General features: G+C 40.7%; 2 protein-coding genes across 2 annotated transcripts in view; both read left to right on the forward strand.

Annotated features, from left to right (window-relative positions):
• Positions 1-15083, forward strand: part of LOC120495089 (uncharacterized) — a 38338-nt gene extending 23255 nt beyond the window's left edge. Inside the window, exons 5-6 of the mRNA XM_039694494.2 lie at positions 12006-12192; positions 12304-15083. Of these exons, the coding sequence (XP_039550428.1) occupies positions 12006-12192; positions 12304-12798 (682 nt within the window). The 3' untranslated portion in view covers positions 12799-15083. The remainder of the gene's footprint in view (positions 1-12005; positions 12193-12303) is intronic.
• Positions 3302-8267, forward strand: LOC148976946 (uncharacterized). Its single transcript, XM_089117477.1, has one exon. The coding sequence runs from the start codon at positions 4746-4748 to the stop codon at positions 6510-6512; it is 1767 nt and encodes a 588-aa protein (XP_088973603.1). The 5' UTR covers positions 3302-4745; the 3' UTR covers positions 6513-8267.
• Positions 15084-17854: the final 2771 nt, after the last annotated feature.

A 17854-nucleotide genomic window follows, 5' to 3' on the forward strand; every position in this document is an offset into this window, starting at 1 on the left:
AAATCCCAAGTATTAACAAAAACAGTAAATTAGGGGTGTATTTTAAAGATACCGTCGGGAGCTACCAAATTAAGCTGTCATCCTCTCGCTAGCGGAACCGGAAACTGTAGTGTAGTTTTGATCAAATAAATGCAGACTTTCTGAGCAAAAAAATGTTAATTGTGGGTTTTCTTTAAAAAAAACTATTTACAACATTTAATTTTCTGGAAATCATTTTAACTTTATCAGTTGTTCATCTTATATTTTTCCACTAAAACAAATATTCAAAGGATCTATTTTTTTTTTCACACTTGACAGTTTGTATATTGAATTTCAACTCAGTAATTTATTCATTATTTCATTATTTTTGGAAAAGAATTTCATTTTCTTTATATTCATTATTTTAAAGTTAAAGAAACTTTTCTTTAAATTCAGTCTAAAGTGAGTGGTGAAACCATTGTGCCTCCTGCTGCGTTGATTATTCATATTACTGATATTAGCCTATTGCAAACCTCCTAAATGCACATAAACAGAGTTATCTCCTCTTGCCTTAAACTCTTTCTCATAATCAGATGAGAGAGATGGCGAAAATGAGAACACGAGGTCACTGGTATGGCGGCAATTCAAAGTCAAAAAGAACTGAGTGCTCAACTGAGGCTGGAGCGCGCGGTAAATGCCTTTTGCGATAGGATAACAGATCCACACGCGAGGAAACAGGGACTCGCAAGCTCATTCATATCCTGTGCGCACTCGTGACATCTCCTCTGTACCAGAGCCCGTCTAACGGAGAGCCTTGGCACTTCCTATTAACCCCATTGTGTATCCTCTTGGTTGCAGTTCCATTAGAATTCCATTGGAGGTGATCGCGAGCGAGCGCAGAATGAATGGGAGTCTCTGGGGCTAAACGGCTAAATGTGTCTCTTTCACCTGCTTGTCGTTAAATCAACATATATTTACAATGCTAATAACCATGGAAATGTGTCATTACAGTCTGATATCTCTTAACAACACAATGCAATCACTAAAACTTTCTGTTAAAAAAGTATCTGGTAAGAATATATTTTATATTAACAATGCATTAAATCACATTACACATTAATTAACCACAATAAATAAAACAAATTAAGTGATGTCTCAATTCAAGTGAATTACAAGTCATTGGACAGGCGTTTGAGACAGGCGTTCAAACATTTGTTTGAGCGAGCAAAAGCAGCAGGCGAGAGCAAAACAAGCGCGAGAGTGTGTGGAATGATCATGTGCGTGCGCAAGGGCTTGTATTGCTTAATGCCAGAGAATGTCTAATTGAAGAGAATAGGCACTGGCTGGTTACTTCTGGGTTCTGGACTGGCTGCAGTAACGCGTCTCTGTCCATGCTGTGGCGCTCGCGGTCGAGTGCAGAATGAATGGGAGTCAATGGGGTTTCACCCCCATAAATCCACTTTTCTCAGGATGTAATTTTTTGTCGAGTAATTTGAAAGTTGCATTCAAAAGGGAGGGCTAAGATAATACACTCAGCTCAAAATTGCATTTTTAAGTTCACTTATCTGTTCTAAAAACCCGTTCAAAAATGTGATGATGTCACACAATAGCAGAATGCTAGCGTGTTCCGGCCAACAACAGCCTAACCTGTAAGAAATCAAAAGGACATAAGTACTCGTTCATTCGACTTTTGGCCTATAATATATATTGAACTTGCAGAATCAACAATAAAATCTATGTTAATTTAACGACAAGCAGGTGAAAGAGACACTTTTAGCCGTTTAGCCCCATAGACTCCCATTCATTCTGCTCTCGCCCGCGATCACCTCCAGTGGAATTCTAATGGAACTGCAACCAAGATGATACACAATAGGGCTAATAGGAAGTGCCAAGGCTCTCCGTTAGACGGGCTCTGGTAATGCGTACAGAGGAGATGTCACGAACGCGCACAGGATATGAATGAGCTCGCGAGTCCGCGTTTCCTCGCGTGTGGATCTGTTTTCCTCTCGCGAAGTTTTACTGTCTATGCGAAAGTCATTACGCCAGCATCGGTTGTGCGCTCAATTGAAAAAGCTTTAACATTTATTGGTTTAAAAAAGTCACAGGGAAAGAAAAAAAAAAGAGTTATTAGTCTTTCTGTTTGAAAGTATCAAGTATATTTTGTGTATGGGTAATACTGAGGGTGTTATTTTTTTACACATGGAACTCTTTTGAAAACTTTTACTATGCTTTTAGTATTATAGCTACCAAAAATAACTAATCGTGGAAATTGTTAATTATACCATTATATTTAGATCTACTCCCATTTCATAAAAAGTTGCAGCTTTGTATTTTAGTACAGTGCCAACACTATGTAAATAGGAGATTTCGTTGTGCAGTGAAGACAGCATCATTGATTATAACTAATTGAGTTAATCCCATTGAGTTTTGGGGACAAGTCACTGACTCGCAGGCAACTTGACAGACAACACTTATTGACAGCTATGTATATTTCAGTCTGGACCACTTTCATCAAATACGATTGGCAATTAGCATACAGTTTGGATTGGTGGTATGATTCTGTTCTGGGCAAGAACTCCCTGCGCATCCATGCAGCCTAGCATGGATAAGAGCAGGGAGAGCAGCAATAACCCTCCTTAGGGTAAACAGAACAGAACCAACATGAAGGTATGCAGATATCATTAATTCAAGATTTTAAAAGTACAACATAATTCAAGAATTTATTCTGATTCAAGGGGAATCGGAATACCAAATCCTGACTGGGCGAGAGAAGGAGCTGGGGATGGTGGAGGGTAATTAGCTCCTGCGCCATAGCTGCTGATAATACTTGGAGGAGCTATGTATACAGATAGATGTCGTATTCCTTTTGGTAGATGTGGATCAACTCAAAGTCAGCTAATGCAAGCTTGACTAACGTGACCTGTCAGAACTGACGCTACGCTTAATAATTGAATCAACATTTAAATGGTTTTCATGTTCAAGTTGACCATTTAGACACTGACTTGATTTACTGACGCAAAAACAGCAATAAAAAGTTTTGCCTCAAAAACCATCCGCTGTACATGACTTATCACATATCAAAAAGCACTGATCATATTTTAGCACAGATGTTGCAGAATCGTTTAGCCTGCATTGAATTGCAACTAAGTTTACCAAAGAATACTTGAAACCAAGTATATGAAACCATTGAAATGAAGTTGAAACCATTCAATATAATTCAATAATTCAAATATATATATATATATATATATATATAAACAGCCACTTTCCTAACATTGCAGGTTACATTTGGAAGGTAATGCAATTTTAGTCCAATTTTCCTGTTTTATACTTTCTCCTGCATATTGCTTCTAACATGCCAGTGATGAATAAGTGTTAATCTGTCTCTGTGCAGGCATTCTTGTGCTTATGTTTTCATCTATATTATGTACGTTAATAACCTGGAATTAGAAAATTAGTCATTTTGCTTAGTTTTAGTGTTTTTTTTTAAATAGTTAAAAGTTACTATCATATTTAATGTTATTATCTTGACAAACTATACATCATTAAAAAGATATAAGACTCAAGTTTCAGTATTTGACCATATGAGCACATGAGCGTCAGCCACTCCCATTCAGAAAAAAAACTCCCATGGTGTCGTCATGATAGAGCTTTACTAAACAACGTCCCTCGGGGCTTTTAGCTCAACAATATGCAGATTTGGAGAAATATTGATCGATTCTCATAGGTTTACATCATATTTCTATAGACAGGAATAATGTTTATTGAATTTATACCCAAATGCGTCAGTGTAATCTTTATGAGCGCTGGATACTCCGATGTACTGTGTTTTCAGTCCATACCAGCAGCCTGAGGGCACCCTTTGTACAGTACAGTCCATATATGGAACACACTAAGAAACCATAATCATGTGACATTCCAGAACTGCCTGACACAAACAAAGCTAACAGATCCCTGTAACATGCAGATAAAGATGTTTTGAAGACAATAAACATGATTCCAATGATATTTGATTTACCTGTGTTCTTCAAGCCCTGACGGGTATTTTCATAATAATAGCTATATTCATAATGTAATGCTAATCGATATAGACTTTATCTTTGTGCAGAATACTATAAAATAATATATTTTCTGTCTTATTTTTTTATCTGAAGCCAAATCAGATCACAGAAGGTTATTTAAAACACTCGACTTGCGTTATAAAAGTAAGTTTGGAGCTCAAACATTGTTTTAATCTAATAAATTGTTGTGTATTGATGGTGTACTAAGCTAACATGCTAGCTAGCTCTAGGTGCACCTGCCACCCATCTTGTCATGATTCTGCCATCATGTCTTAGATTTTTCCTGGTCTTGTGGCAGGATCATGACAGACCCATGTTTTGTGTACAAGCGCATGGCCTGTGTGGGCCATGTGCTTGTGTTGTCTCGTTACATGTCCCCGCCCCCTTGTTATCCTCGTCTAGTGCTTCATTGTCTAGTCAGTTTCACCTGTCCTCGTCATTAGTGTTCCCTATTTTATCCCCTTGTGTTTGCTGTCCTGTGTCGGTTCATTGTTTGACGTTGCATGTTTTAAGCTGTAAGTAATTCTTTGAGTAAGCTGTTATTTGAGAAGAGTCTGTTCATGTTGTAGTTTTGTTCCTGTCTTAGTTTCAAGTCTTAGTCTGGTGTGTTCTACCCTGCCTTGTTTTGCCCCCTCGTGGGTTTTATTTTCCTGTTTGTCACAAGTAAACCCTTTGCACATCATCTGCTGTCTGCTATTGGGTTCATCAGCCAAGCCATATGACAGAATGAACCGACCTTCAAGAAACCCAGCAGACAGCAAGCCTATTTATCCTACTCTGCAGCCGTCAGACCCCGAACAATGGTGGCAGTCGGCCATCACCGACAGCCTGGAGGGCAAGCTTCCTTTCCCTCCTCAGGGAGAGTTGACCCTGAGGAAGTACGCCCAGGTCGTGGACAAGAGGAGGTTTTTCTTGCCGGAGATTCTGGTCAACCGCTACTTCATCGCGGGTCTTAACGTCCATCCTCCTCTAGCTGAACGTGAGCGACTGGTCAGCCGCCCGTTCCACAAGATGGTGGACAGTCTGTCACAGAGGGAGCTGCAGGGTGCTACAAGGTCTTCATCTCCCGCTACACTTCCTGTGATCCCTGAGGGTCGTCTGTTAGCCGTTGCTACACTTGGGGACCAACCCAGTCTTGCCGCGACTCCTGAGACACCTTCCACGTCCATCAGTCTTCATGGTAAGCGTGGAAGGCACCCGTCATGGGAGTCAGCATCAGAGTCTTCCTGCCCGGAATCCTCCTCGCCTGCAGTGAGCTCACCTGTTCCGGTAACAGTTCCTGTTTCACCCCCCTCTCCGGTCACTAGTCTGGCTACCTACTCCGCCCCACGACCCAGGAGGAAGAAGAGGAGGAAAGGACCTTCTGGTTCTCCGTCTCTACCCCCTCCTGAGCCCGTGATGGCTCTCCAACCCGCCGCTGAAGTCGGAAGCGCTGTTCCCTGTCCCGCTGCTGTAAGTGTGGCTCCGGTTGTTGCAACAGGAGACGCCGTTCTACAACCTGCTGCAGAAAGCGCCTTTTCCCAGTCGGCGTTGGGGAGATCCATTCCAGAGACTTGTACTGTGAATGTCGTCTCTGAGTCTTCTGCCGTGTCTGCAGAAGAGAGAGCAGCAGTCGATTCCGCTGCAAGGGCGGTGGTACAGTCCGTTTCGGCTCATCAGGAGATGCCAGTCATCATCGCTGCCAGAACCCTGTCCGAGTATTTATCCCGTCTGGCCAGAATTCTTGATGTCCCAGTCAGTCCTGTCTCGTCCCCAGTCCCTGTTTCAAATGCTATACAGAGCACAGATCCCAAGCCAGCTGCAGTCTTCGCTGATCCCAAGTCTGCTACACCGAGCACTGATCCCAAGCCAGCTGCAGTCTTCGCTGATCCCAAGTCTGCTACACAGAGCACAGATCCCAAGCCAGCTGCAGTCTTCACTGATCCCAAGTCTGCTACACCGAGCACAGATCTCAAGCCAGCTGCTGTCTTCACTGATCCCAAGCCTGTTGCACAGAGCACCGTTCTCAAGTCATCTAGTGAGAGTCGTGATCGCAGTCCAACTGCAGTGAGCGCTGGTCCTAAGCCAGCTGACTTAAATGCTGATCCCAGGCCAGCTGCCACTAAGACTGCATCCCCGTCTGTTCTGGTCTCCCCTGGCTCCTCTAATTCCCGGTCTGTTTCCCCATTTGTCCCTGTTCCTGGACTTCCGTTTGTTTCCCCTGTCATGGCTCAACCCCGGACTGTTTTTCCCTTGTCCCACACCACTCCTCCCAAGCCCGCTCGGTCCTCTCGTCCTAAGCCCACTCCCTGTGGTCCCAGGACCTCTGTCCCACCCACCCACCCTGGACTGTCACGCAAAGACATTGTGTTTCCTCCACCCCCTCTGCCCTGTATGATGTTTTTGATGTTTCACCCCAATCCTTTCATTGTTTATTCTTGTATGCCCTTATTATTATTTGTTATGTATTGTTGGTTCTTGTCTTTGTCCCAGTCGGTCTTGTCCCATGTTTGATGTCTCCTTGAGGAGCGTCTGGAAGCCGCTCCTTAAGGTGGGGGTTCTGGCTGCGTCCAAAACCGCATACTCAATGAGTAGGTACTTAATTTCAATAAGTACTTACTCAACGAGCGCTAAAAGAGTAGGTACTTTATAGCCAAATCTCGTTGAGTATGAATGAGAACCGGACATCTGCCATGTTGACGTTATCATGTGACCTACTACGACGTGTTATCATCGTATCACAAGCGCAAAGAAATGAACAGCGACACGTTTAATTCTTCTATCTATAAATATCTTGACATTGATGAAACTTTCTCATTTTGTTGTGGTATTGTTGAAGAAACAGCTGATATTTTTTTTATTAAGAAACCCCCAAATCGTCACCTCTTGAATATATGTTGTTAATTTCTTTATTTTATACCCAAAACGTTTCTCCTTTAAGTTTTCCTCCTTTTCTTGATGAATTTACCTCGTTTAATCCCTCAGACCTATAACAACAAAACAACAACATTTTTCATGTATTATGAAGAACTATTTAACGATATTTAGCCTTGTTATTGTTCCTTTTTCCTGTATTATGATGTAAACAAACCAATGATCTTTATGTTTTCTGTTTTGTCATTATGACTATTATGGTATCTTTCCATGATCTTGTATGTAATACGTTTATGTTTAAATTATGAGAGACAGGTGTACTAACACTTCATAACATCAGTGACTCGACAGCACAACCTAGAACAGTTTTCCTCTGCGTTTGTAATGTCTGCACAAAGGAGACGGGCAGCTGCTCGAAGATCTCTTTTGGAGAAAACTGTTGATTTTATACTCGAAAAATGTAAGTATCACTCCTTAAAAATTAATATTACCTCAGAATGAATTGCATTGTTAGCCCACCCCAAAACTTAAACAAAATAATAATATTAAATGCTGACCAATACTTAATTATATAACTTTTTTATATACTAAAAATATAATTTAATATAACAAGCAAAATGTAATTTGTTTTGTCATATGACAGTTATGCATGAATAAATTTATATTCATAAATGCAGTGAAACATCTCAATTATCAGTCAATCGATTAATTAATGGATACATTAATTAAATAATTCAATTTTATATACTGACAACAATAATAAAAATGAATAAATGAGTAAAAGAACAAATAAAAGTAACCATCACAATAAACAAATGCATTATACAAGTCAACAACACATGAAACAAAGCTTTATTCAAACTACAAACATGTATTTACAGGGCTGAACACCACATCCTAATGCCGTCTCAACACAGCGGTTCCCATTCTGCGGCTTTATTCTGATGAATTCACCAGAGGGGACTGTGCCTTCGTCCCGGAGCTTGTTGCTGCGCTGCGCTTCACAATCTGAGGCAATAAGGGCAGGTGGAGAGATAGAGGGTCTTGTAAGGGCAGGTGGAGAGATGGAGGGACTCATCCATGGCACCACTTCCAGGATGCAGCTCTAGGCTCCTCATCCTCAGTGCTCACACCAGATCCTACAAAAATGCACAAACATTATACAAAAGCAGTAATTTTAACACAATGTCATTTGATTTATGTATTAAAAATAACCTTACTTTATATTTGAGTAAAATCCCTAAAACAAATGCTGCCATCATCTTTCCTTGCAGGTCTTGCTCCACCACAAAAGCTATGCAGCAAATGCACAGAAATCAAGAATCAGAAAAGTGTTGTAATTTCTCTACTTGAAATTTGTACAATAATTCAAATAAACTACAATTTAAGATTGAATAGATTTTGTTATCCATTTCTGTAGTATACTCACTCAGAGCCTTTCATGACAGCATTCAGCATCATGAGCCTCTCTCCACCGGATAAACGCACGCGTGTTCTTCTGTCCCTGTAACATACAGACAAGATTCACATTACGAGTTCAACACTGAATTTACATGCTGAGGTTGATGTGTTAACTCACTTTTAATCCAACTTAAATGTTCCTCAATATATCAACACTAATAAGGGACAAATTAAATATAACATATTTAGTTACTTTATAGATTTGTTTATTTACCTTATTTACAGTACATTTGTCTAATGTAAGTAGTGTTGACAACAGTGAATTATCCTTCATATTAATAGCACACATAACGTTACATCACTCAGATGTATTTTTCATGTTGGGATGTGCTCATCTGCAATACTTAAACAATATTTTCATTTCAGATGTAAATAGACATTTTAAATGAGCGTATTTAAGATGTAACGTTATATGGTTATGTAAATCCATTTTAGAAACTTACGTGTAGCGTACTTACTGGAGCTCCCCAGTTTAACTAACTAATAAAACATGTGTTTACAGCAAAATCACAACTATACTATACTGTCTAAGTCCTTTAGACCTTCAACAGTTAAAACGTTTACTCTATAGTAGTTTAACACATACGATTTAAACACAAGAAACCGTGTTTACTCACATTTGAAAACCCCTGCTGATCTCCGATGTTGATAATGACGTATGCTCTCCCGTGGCCTCCTGGGATAGAAGAGTATCCATCGGATGAACACTCAAAAATCGGGGCGAAAGCAGGAGATCATCCGGGAACTTCTCGCCTACTCTTTTATGAGTACTGAGGTTTCGGACATACTACTCCTTTCAAATACTGTTTCCCCCTACTATATAGTACGAAAGTAGGAATATTCGGACGTACTATAAGTATACGTATGCCCGCATCTCGCGATAATTAGTACGTCACTCTGGTAATTCTCGCCTACTCTTTTATGGATACTAAGGATTTGGACATACTTATTCGCTCGCCTACTGCTTTTTCCATACTATATAGTAGGGAAGTATGCGGTTTCGGACGCAGCCAGAGTCATGATTCTGCCATCATGTCTTAGATTTTTCCTGGTCTTGTGGCAGGATCATGACAGACCCATGTTTTGTGTACAAGCGCATGGCCTGTGTGGGCCATGTGCTTGTGTTGTCTCGTTACATGTCCCCGCCCCCTTGTTATCCTCGTCTAGTGCTTCATTGTCTAGTCAGTTTCACCTGTCCTCGTCATTAGTGTTCCCTATTTTATCCCCTTGTGTTTGCTGTCCTGTGTCGGTTCATTGTTTGACGTTGCATGTTTCAAGCTGTAAGTAATTCTTTGAGTAAGCTGTTATTTGAGAAGAGTCTGTTCATGTTGTAGTTTTGTTCCTGTCTTAGTTTCAAGTCTTAGTCTGGTGTGTTCTACCCTGCCTTGTTTTGCCCCCTCGTGGGTTTTATTTTCCTGTTTGTCACAAGTAAACCCTTTGCACATCATCTGCTGTCTGCTATTGGGTTCATCAGCCAAGCCATATGACACATCTGTTATTTTTTATGATTTTTTTCTAAATATAAATGCTTATTGAAATGTTTATTCTTTTTTTTTTTTTCAAAAAGGGCACTTGATATTTAAATGTGAAGTCAGAACTTTGATAAAAGAAATGAGGGAGAATTGAAACAGTGACTACGTTTACATGCAGACAATTTTCGGGTTAAGGTCACTATTCGGGTTTCTGAAACATTAGGAATAACCTGTTTACATGCGTGAGCAGAGAGAGTTTCTCCTGTATAGATGGAATTGCAATATCCCGATGTAAACCGCGACGCGCACTCAAAAGACCAAGATTCCTTGTGAATAGAACATGCGCAGAACACAAATCACTTATGGGGATATGCCGATATGCGTTTACATGACCAAAAATTCGGGTTAGAAAAGGGATACCCCAGGTATAATATATATGAGCATATTCGGGTTTTTGCCAGTGTTTACATGGCCGTTCACGACCGGGTTATTGCTAATATCCCGGTTTTGAACGGGTTATTGGCTGCATGTAAACGTAGACAGTGTGAATAGCCAGTCATTAGTGATTATAATGCAGACAAAGAAAAGTATATTTAGAGTCAATAGACTGAATAGATGACAATTACAATAAACACTAGTCTGCATTTTAGAGTCTAATCAAGTCATATGATCTTGAAAAACATTTTACTAAATGCAGAGTTTTAGACTTATCATCTTCAAATTTTAATTTTCAAATTTGCATTTCTAGATTGATACAGTGCAGGCTTCAATTTTATTTTCATAAAGATGTTTCATAAAAATAAATTTCCAATAACTTTACAAAACTTTAAAGCCATTTATAATTTTTTTTTTTTCATTATGACTAATTAATTCTACATTTTTACAATAAACTGCCAGGTTTCAGCTTTCAAATGAGATCATACCCAGCTGGCATTTTAACGTTGAGTTACTGTTGAATCAACGCAGGTGCCAGTGTTGGATAACCGTTGAATTTTGAGGTTGTAGCCTACAAATAATGTTGATTTGACGTAACTCAAACTCAAAAACTGTTGATATTTCTATGTTGAATCCATAGTGAGTTAACAACACCACTTCAACTATATGGTGTTCAACGTTGTTTTGACGTTGAATTCATGTTTGTTTTTTTCATAAACTGACATTATTTCAACAACATTTAAACTTTTAATGTCAGTCGAATGCCCGGTTGTGCTTTTACTACAAATGGTTCAAGAACTGTATCTGTTTCAGATTGGGTATGCCATTTCTTTGGATTTTTCAAAAGTGGGGTTGCAGCTTAACAGGTTAATAAAATCTGTTTTGGGACTAGCAGAGTTCTGAAACTTAAAGCATTTATATAAAGACTGCTTGTTTATCATTGTTCAAGATGAACACTCAAGTAAGCCAGATGTATGTTGTAGGTCAATGATTAATTAAGATGCTCTAAAGTTATATTGTTGTATTACCTGTTCACTTATTGATCAAAATATTGTTCATATTATGGGCAGTCTTGGCCTAATGGTTAGAGAGTCAGACTGATAACTCAAAGGTTGTGGTTTCGATTCTCTATACCAGCAGGAAATGACTGAGCAGAGAGAGTTTCTCCTGTGTAGATGGAATTGCAATATCCCGATGTAAACCGCGACGCGCGCTCAAAAGACCAAGATTCCTTGTGAATAGAACATGCGCAGAACACAAATCACTATGGGGATATGCCGATATGCGTTTACATGACCAAACCCCCAATCACTCCTCGGGCGCCACAGTAAAAGTGGCCCCCCACTGATTTGGGTGAGTGTTCACGGTTGGCAGTGTGTGTTCACTACTCACTATTCCTAATGTGTGTGCACTAATTTGGATGGGTTGAATGCAAATGACAAATTCTGAGTATGGGTTACCATACTTGGCAATCACTTTCTCTTTTTCACTATTGTTCAATATGTAAAAAGTTAATGTTAAGTTTTCCCCTCAAGTTCTCACAGACATCCTAGCACAGTAACCACAGGTTAATGTACTTCATCATTTACTATGGACATGTTTCACTCATGTTGTCCAAATACGTTTTACATAATGTAAAACCTAAAAAACAAAAATGTATTAGATATATTTTATTCTGCTTACTGTCTTTTGTGTGTGTGTGTGTGTGTGTGTGTGTGTGTGTGTGTGTGTGTGTCTGTCTGTGTGTGTGTGTGTGTGTGTACAGAGAGAAGTACTTGCCTACTTTGCTGCAGATAGAGGGAATGCTAAAGCTTTGGTTCCCTCAAGTGACTGCTCAAGATTCTGTGACACCTAACCCTGCTGACTTTTCACTTCGAAACATTTCCACCCTTGGCAAAAGCAATACCACTCCTCCACACAAGCACAAAGACCAATTACATATTCCAGTCAAGGTTCGTGTAGATGCACACAAGAGACACATATCAGTTCAGTTGGTGTACTCCATTTACACTATGTGAATTTGTAGACATTGATGCCCTTTCTTATTTTCTTGGCTCTTGCAGAAGCGAAGATTGAGCTGGTCAGACACAGACTCACCCTCCTCTTCTCCTCCTGTGGTGTGTAAGCGCACCAAATGTTGTGAAGAGGACCCCTCTTCAGGGACCCCTTCCCTTTCCTCACACATGAACCAATCAGACAAGCGAGTTAGTGAAACCCTGGAGCACAAGGTCATCCGGTGGTCAGGTTCAAGGCTGACATGGGTGCACATTGCTCCAATCTTCTCCCCACCTAAATCTGGTCCCTCTCATGAAGGTGGAATGGCTAATGATAGAGAGAGCGGCAGAGTCCTCCTTCCAGTTTCCCCTCTCACCAGCAGGAGCAGTCCAGCCACGCAGGACAGCTTCATCTCTTCCACCACATCTTTTTCAGAGCCAGATGGATGCCAATGCCAGTCTGTGAATTTAGAGACAAGAAGTCCATTGCAGGAATACACCCAGATCCCACAAATCACAACAAAGCCTTCAAACTTAGAAGAGCAAAGCCCTTTGCAAACCTGATGCAGAAAAACCAAGCACAACCAACCGGATGGGATGTTGAATTGGTTGTCTATTACAGTGATTGAAAAAGTATTTGTAAAGAATAAGTTTAAACTCAACATATAAGATTTTCTTTAATTGATTGGGTTGAAAATTGGCTGTTTTTGAATTAGAAATGACTATGAGAGTATCTAAATTAAAGGTGACGTGTGTGAATTTGGTGTCACTGCCATCACCAAATAGAACTGCAAAAATAATCATTTAAAAAAGGTTTTCAAACACTCCCCCATCAGGAATTGGTCAGCCAAACAGAAAGCCTTGCTCAAAAATCAAGGTATTGGTTGAGCCAGTGTTGTGCTGGACAGGATACTCAAACAGTGTTTGCATGATAATATTCTAACATCCAAAAAATTACACAGTTCACCTTTAAGGAAATTTTAAATCATGCAGATGTTCATTGACTTCTGGAGTGTGTGTTTAAATCTGAGGAAAAGACGTTGAATTTGCTTTCCTAACATGAGATCAAATTAAAATGAGAGAACAATAATTTTAATGGAAGGATAACACAAGGTCAAGCCAGCGGTAGAACTTAATAGAAATTAGATGGCATAGAATAAAAGGGTTAGTTTTTACTATAAATGTGTTGTTTTCTCAAATTACTACTGAGATTATTGGAATTATATTTGTGTTAATTACCATTTGAAAAAGTTGCCAGTAAAACAACACAGTTGTAGCATGACAAGCCCTTTTTATAATTCGGAGGAAAAATGTAGCAGGATCATAACTGACTTTTTAATATCTGATATTTTATGAATTTATGAGTGGATTGTAAAAGAAGTTGTGAGAGTTTTTTAACTGCATTTTATAAGTGTGTGTGTGTGTGTGTGTGTGTATGTGTTTGGTGGGGGTTTTAAATGTAAATCAAACCACATTATTTGCTATAGAATCTGTGACAACTGCTTGAACTGAAAAAAGTACCCACAACTAATATATACATAAGTGATGATATCTCAACCTGATATAATGTAGGAAATTATGTAATACCCAGATTGAAAGAGAAAAGAAAGTTTCCAGAGTCTGAGTCTGCTTGATTGAAATATTGTGTAAAGTGCACTGAAGTAGGCTTTTGGAAAACCTCCTGCTCCTCCTGTCAGATGTGAATTTAGGTGCTTGAATGAGGCTGTGCAGTTATATGAGACGTCCTATTAAACAAGGGTCAGAAGTCTATGCCAACTTTTATTTATTCAATTGTTGATTTCAATATTTATTTATATTTATTTGTATTTATCCATATGGCAGCTGAGGTAATTAGAGCTTGATCAATCATGGAATATTTTTCTGTGTGGATATAGTAGAGGAAAAAATGAAGCAATTCTGATACTGGGAAACCTGTGCCTTTTTTCTAAAAAGGATATTCATATTCATACTTGTCTTTGTTGATTGTGTATTTTTATCAAATGGTAGAAAACACAAAATCTTAAAATGTTCTTATGCACAAGTTTATTCATGAGAAAACTGCCTTTGGACACAAAGTATCAATTTACCACTAAAATCACAGTGAATTACAGTAACCAATAACAAATATGTCAGTAAATTGGTTATCATAGCAACATTCAAAGTGGTGCTGTATTTTACATTTATATTTAATAATTTCATTGCACTCATTTTTAATCCAGAAACAACCGAATTTCTGGGATCATTATGTTGGGAGCTGATGAATTATAATGTTGAATTGCACTTGTGCATCAATTAATGGGACAACAATTGCATCAACGTCACATGCTGCTAAATTACCGATTTTTTACAAGAGATTTTAATTGCTTAATGTCCAGCTGCCCTATAGCTATAGAAATTTTTTCCATGATAAAAAATTAGAACTGATAACTGCATCACATTTATTATATGTAATTTACTTTTTATGTAATGATTTTGTAGAAGTTGCACTTTTTTATTTTGTCATGTTTTATATTGTACAGGTTATTTAAGACAAAGACCAAGAGCATAAAGGTTCATAAAGGATGTATATTGGTTGTTAAATCTGTATTTTTAAATAACTGTTATACCATGCAATCTACACACTGGAATCTGTCTGCTGTCTGTCCTTCTTTCCAGTCACGTTGTCTTTCACCTGTTTTTCCCTTCTTCATCCCTTATTTACTTTTCTCTATTTTTTCTACTTTTTACTGTTATTCATGCTTTTTATAACGAAGACAAACCTTTTAATAAATAATGCATTTTGGAAAGTACCATTTGAATAAGTTTTGTTTTATTGGTGTATGTACATCATAAAAAAAGTTTCTATTTTAGTTTTGTCTATGTGGTGTTTTTAATATCCTAAAAGACAAACCAAGTGCCAATTCATGGCAACAGCATTACTGAGTATTTTTTTCTGAAAACGTGTAGGTTACGACTGTAACCTCTGTTCCCTGAGAACAGGGAACAAGACACTGCATCGGTTGATGCTCTCATTTAGCTTTCACCTCCAAACTGTACATTCTTCAACTCCCCTTAGGATTACGTGGAGGAAGAATAGCAACCATTTTTAAGAATCTTATTTTGTAGGTCCTTGTCACCTTTTTTTTTCTTTTAGACTCAGCTTGTTTGTATTTGGTCGGTCGAATCCGATACTAAGTGTAGTAATCTACCGCCCACATAAATATAACAAACATTTTATAAAAGTGTTTTCCGATTTCCTGGCTAGGATCATGACAGATTATTTTAAATGCTGGTGTGTTTTTAACACACGTCTGTTCAGGGCCAGCTCTAGCCCTTTGGTTGCCCTAGGCGAGATTGATTTTTTCTTCTGCTTATATTAATATAATTCAGTCTGGTAATAGTTACAGTATGTGGCTAACCTTGACACAGAACAATTACTTTCTTCTTTCATTTCCACCTGTGCCAACATTCTTAATACTGTTGCGCCACAAAAAGTTAGGTGTCTCAGATCTAAATCTGAGCTATGGTTTAGTGCAGGAGAGCTGAGCGCAGGTGGAAAACAGACAGGCTCCATGTGTCATAAAGGCTGATCTAACTGGGAGGCTTCACGAGAGGCCTGTATGACCAGACTCAGGAGGCCGAGTAATCATAGTGACCTTCAGTGAGGGGAGCACATGGCCTGCCAGGTAGGTAAACCAGGCTGTGGGGTAGATAAAATAGACCACTTCAGTCATGCTAGGGCGCAAGCTCACTTTCATAAGCTGCCTAATTCGTGGGAACTCAGCCCCAGGATGACCTGATAAGGCCAGCTGCCCAGTCCTGGGGCTCAGTCTCGGAGCGGCCTCTTAAGTTTTCTTAGGTAAGAAACTGACTGCCATGGACCAGTAAGGTTGGGGACTGAGCTACATGGTGGCCTGATAAGGCCAAACGCCTGATATTGGGTCTTGCTAGTAGGGTTGGGCCGATGGTCGATATCGTGATTGCATCGGCTAAACATCGTGCCCCCCCGTTTCCATGGTGATGCGTTATGCGTGAAATGTGATTCACCACCGCCAAAATAGCGCTCTATTGCACATTTAGCGCTTTTATTTCAAAATATTTTCTTAGCTTGTAACTTGCTTACCATTTCATGATGACAAATGTGTAAGTGAGTTTGTTTTGTCGTAAAAAAAAAAGAAAAAAATCTTGATCTGTAACGTGAGATGGGTGCCGTGTTTGGGCCGCAGATCAGACATTTCTGTCTGTTGGATGTATTACAGTGTGGGGATTCATCAGTTTCTGCCGAAATACATGAAAGTAAGTGTCACAGTCCTCCGTCTGCATCAGTCTGTCTTGTCTTCAGCACTACACTTCCCATGATCCTCTCGTCTGCACATCTGAACTCACTCCCTCATCAGCCTCCCGTTCAGCATCCTGTTCATCTGTTTCACCTGTTTTCACCCCATTATGTTTGATTCTTCTGTGTATTTAGTTCCCTCAGTTTTACTCTGTCTTTGTCGGTCAATGTTGAATGTTACCCGGTGTACCCCGTCTTCCTGCCTGTATTCTTATTAAATATATATCTTCATTGTGACTCTGGAGTCCTCCAGTTCCTTCTGCCTGCTCCACACCCGTGACAGATTGACCGACCCTTGACAGTGACAGCATGGGTCTTCTCCAAGACGGACGCTCATCTGAGGAGTATGTCGGCAGGTTCCTGGAGCTCTCTGCTGGGGTAAGTTGGTCAGATGACGTCCTAAAGTCAGTCTTTTGGCTGGGTTTGGACGATCATCTGTACCAGCAAGCCCCAGCAGCAGCGTTTCCTGGAACCTTCGCCGAATACCTGGACCATGTGTTGTGGTTGAATGGGTCAGCCTTCACCGTTGGTGAGGCTGAAGATGACAGCACCACTCAACCACACACCCACCGTCATCACCACACCTGTCATCATCACCCACCGGTCAGAGCCCTCTTTACTGCTGGTTCCGTCCAGCCCTCCCGAGTCAGGTCTCCCCTCTCCGCTGGTTCCGTCCAGCCCTTCCGAGCCTGAACTCTCTCCTCCGCTGGTTCCGTCCAGCTCTTCCAAGCCTGAACTCCCCTCACCGCTGGTTCCGTCCAGCCCACTCGAGCCTGAACTCCCCTCACTACTGGTTCCGTCCAGCCCCATCCAGCCAGCGCCAGAGACCGTCCAGACCGTCCCTCCAGAGACCGTCCAGCCAGAGACCGTCCAGCCAGAGACCGTCCAGACCGTCCAGCCAGAGACCGTCCAGCCGGAGACCGTCCAGCCGGAGACCGTCCAGACCGTCCAGTCAGAGACTGCCAGACCGTCCAGCCAGAGACCATCCAGACCGTCCAGCCAGAGCCCGAGACCGTCCAGCCAGAGCCCGAGACCGTCCAGCCAGAGCCCGAGACCGTCCAGCCAGAGCCCGAGACCAGGATCCCACCCAGCCTCCCTCTCCCATCTCCTCCCGTCATGCAGCCGTCAGCCCTTCCGTCTGCCAGCTCCCCTGACCCAGCCTGGTCGTGGGATCCCCGGTTTTTGCCTCCCAACTCCTCCACATGGACACTTCCTCGGCCCCCGGTCCCATTGGCTCCCCCATGGCTCATACCTCCCTCAGCTCCTCCATGGTCCCTCAGTCCACCAGCTCGGCCAGGCTCCCTC

The sequence above is a fragment of the Pimephales promelas genome, chromosome 12, assembly GCF_988280905.1.
Source record: "Pimephales promelas chromosome 12, fPimPro1.hap1.1, whole genome shotgun sequence".
Lineage (NCBI taxonomy): Eukaryota > Metazoa > Chordata > Actinopteri > Cypriniformes > Leuciscidae > Pimephales > Pimephales promelas.

Excerpts from the sequence above, each read along its gene's own strand:
- LOC148976946 (XM_089117477.1), top strand. The coding sequence starts at position 4,746 with ATGAACCGACCTTCAAGAAACCCAGCAGACAGCAAGCCTATTTATCCT.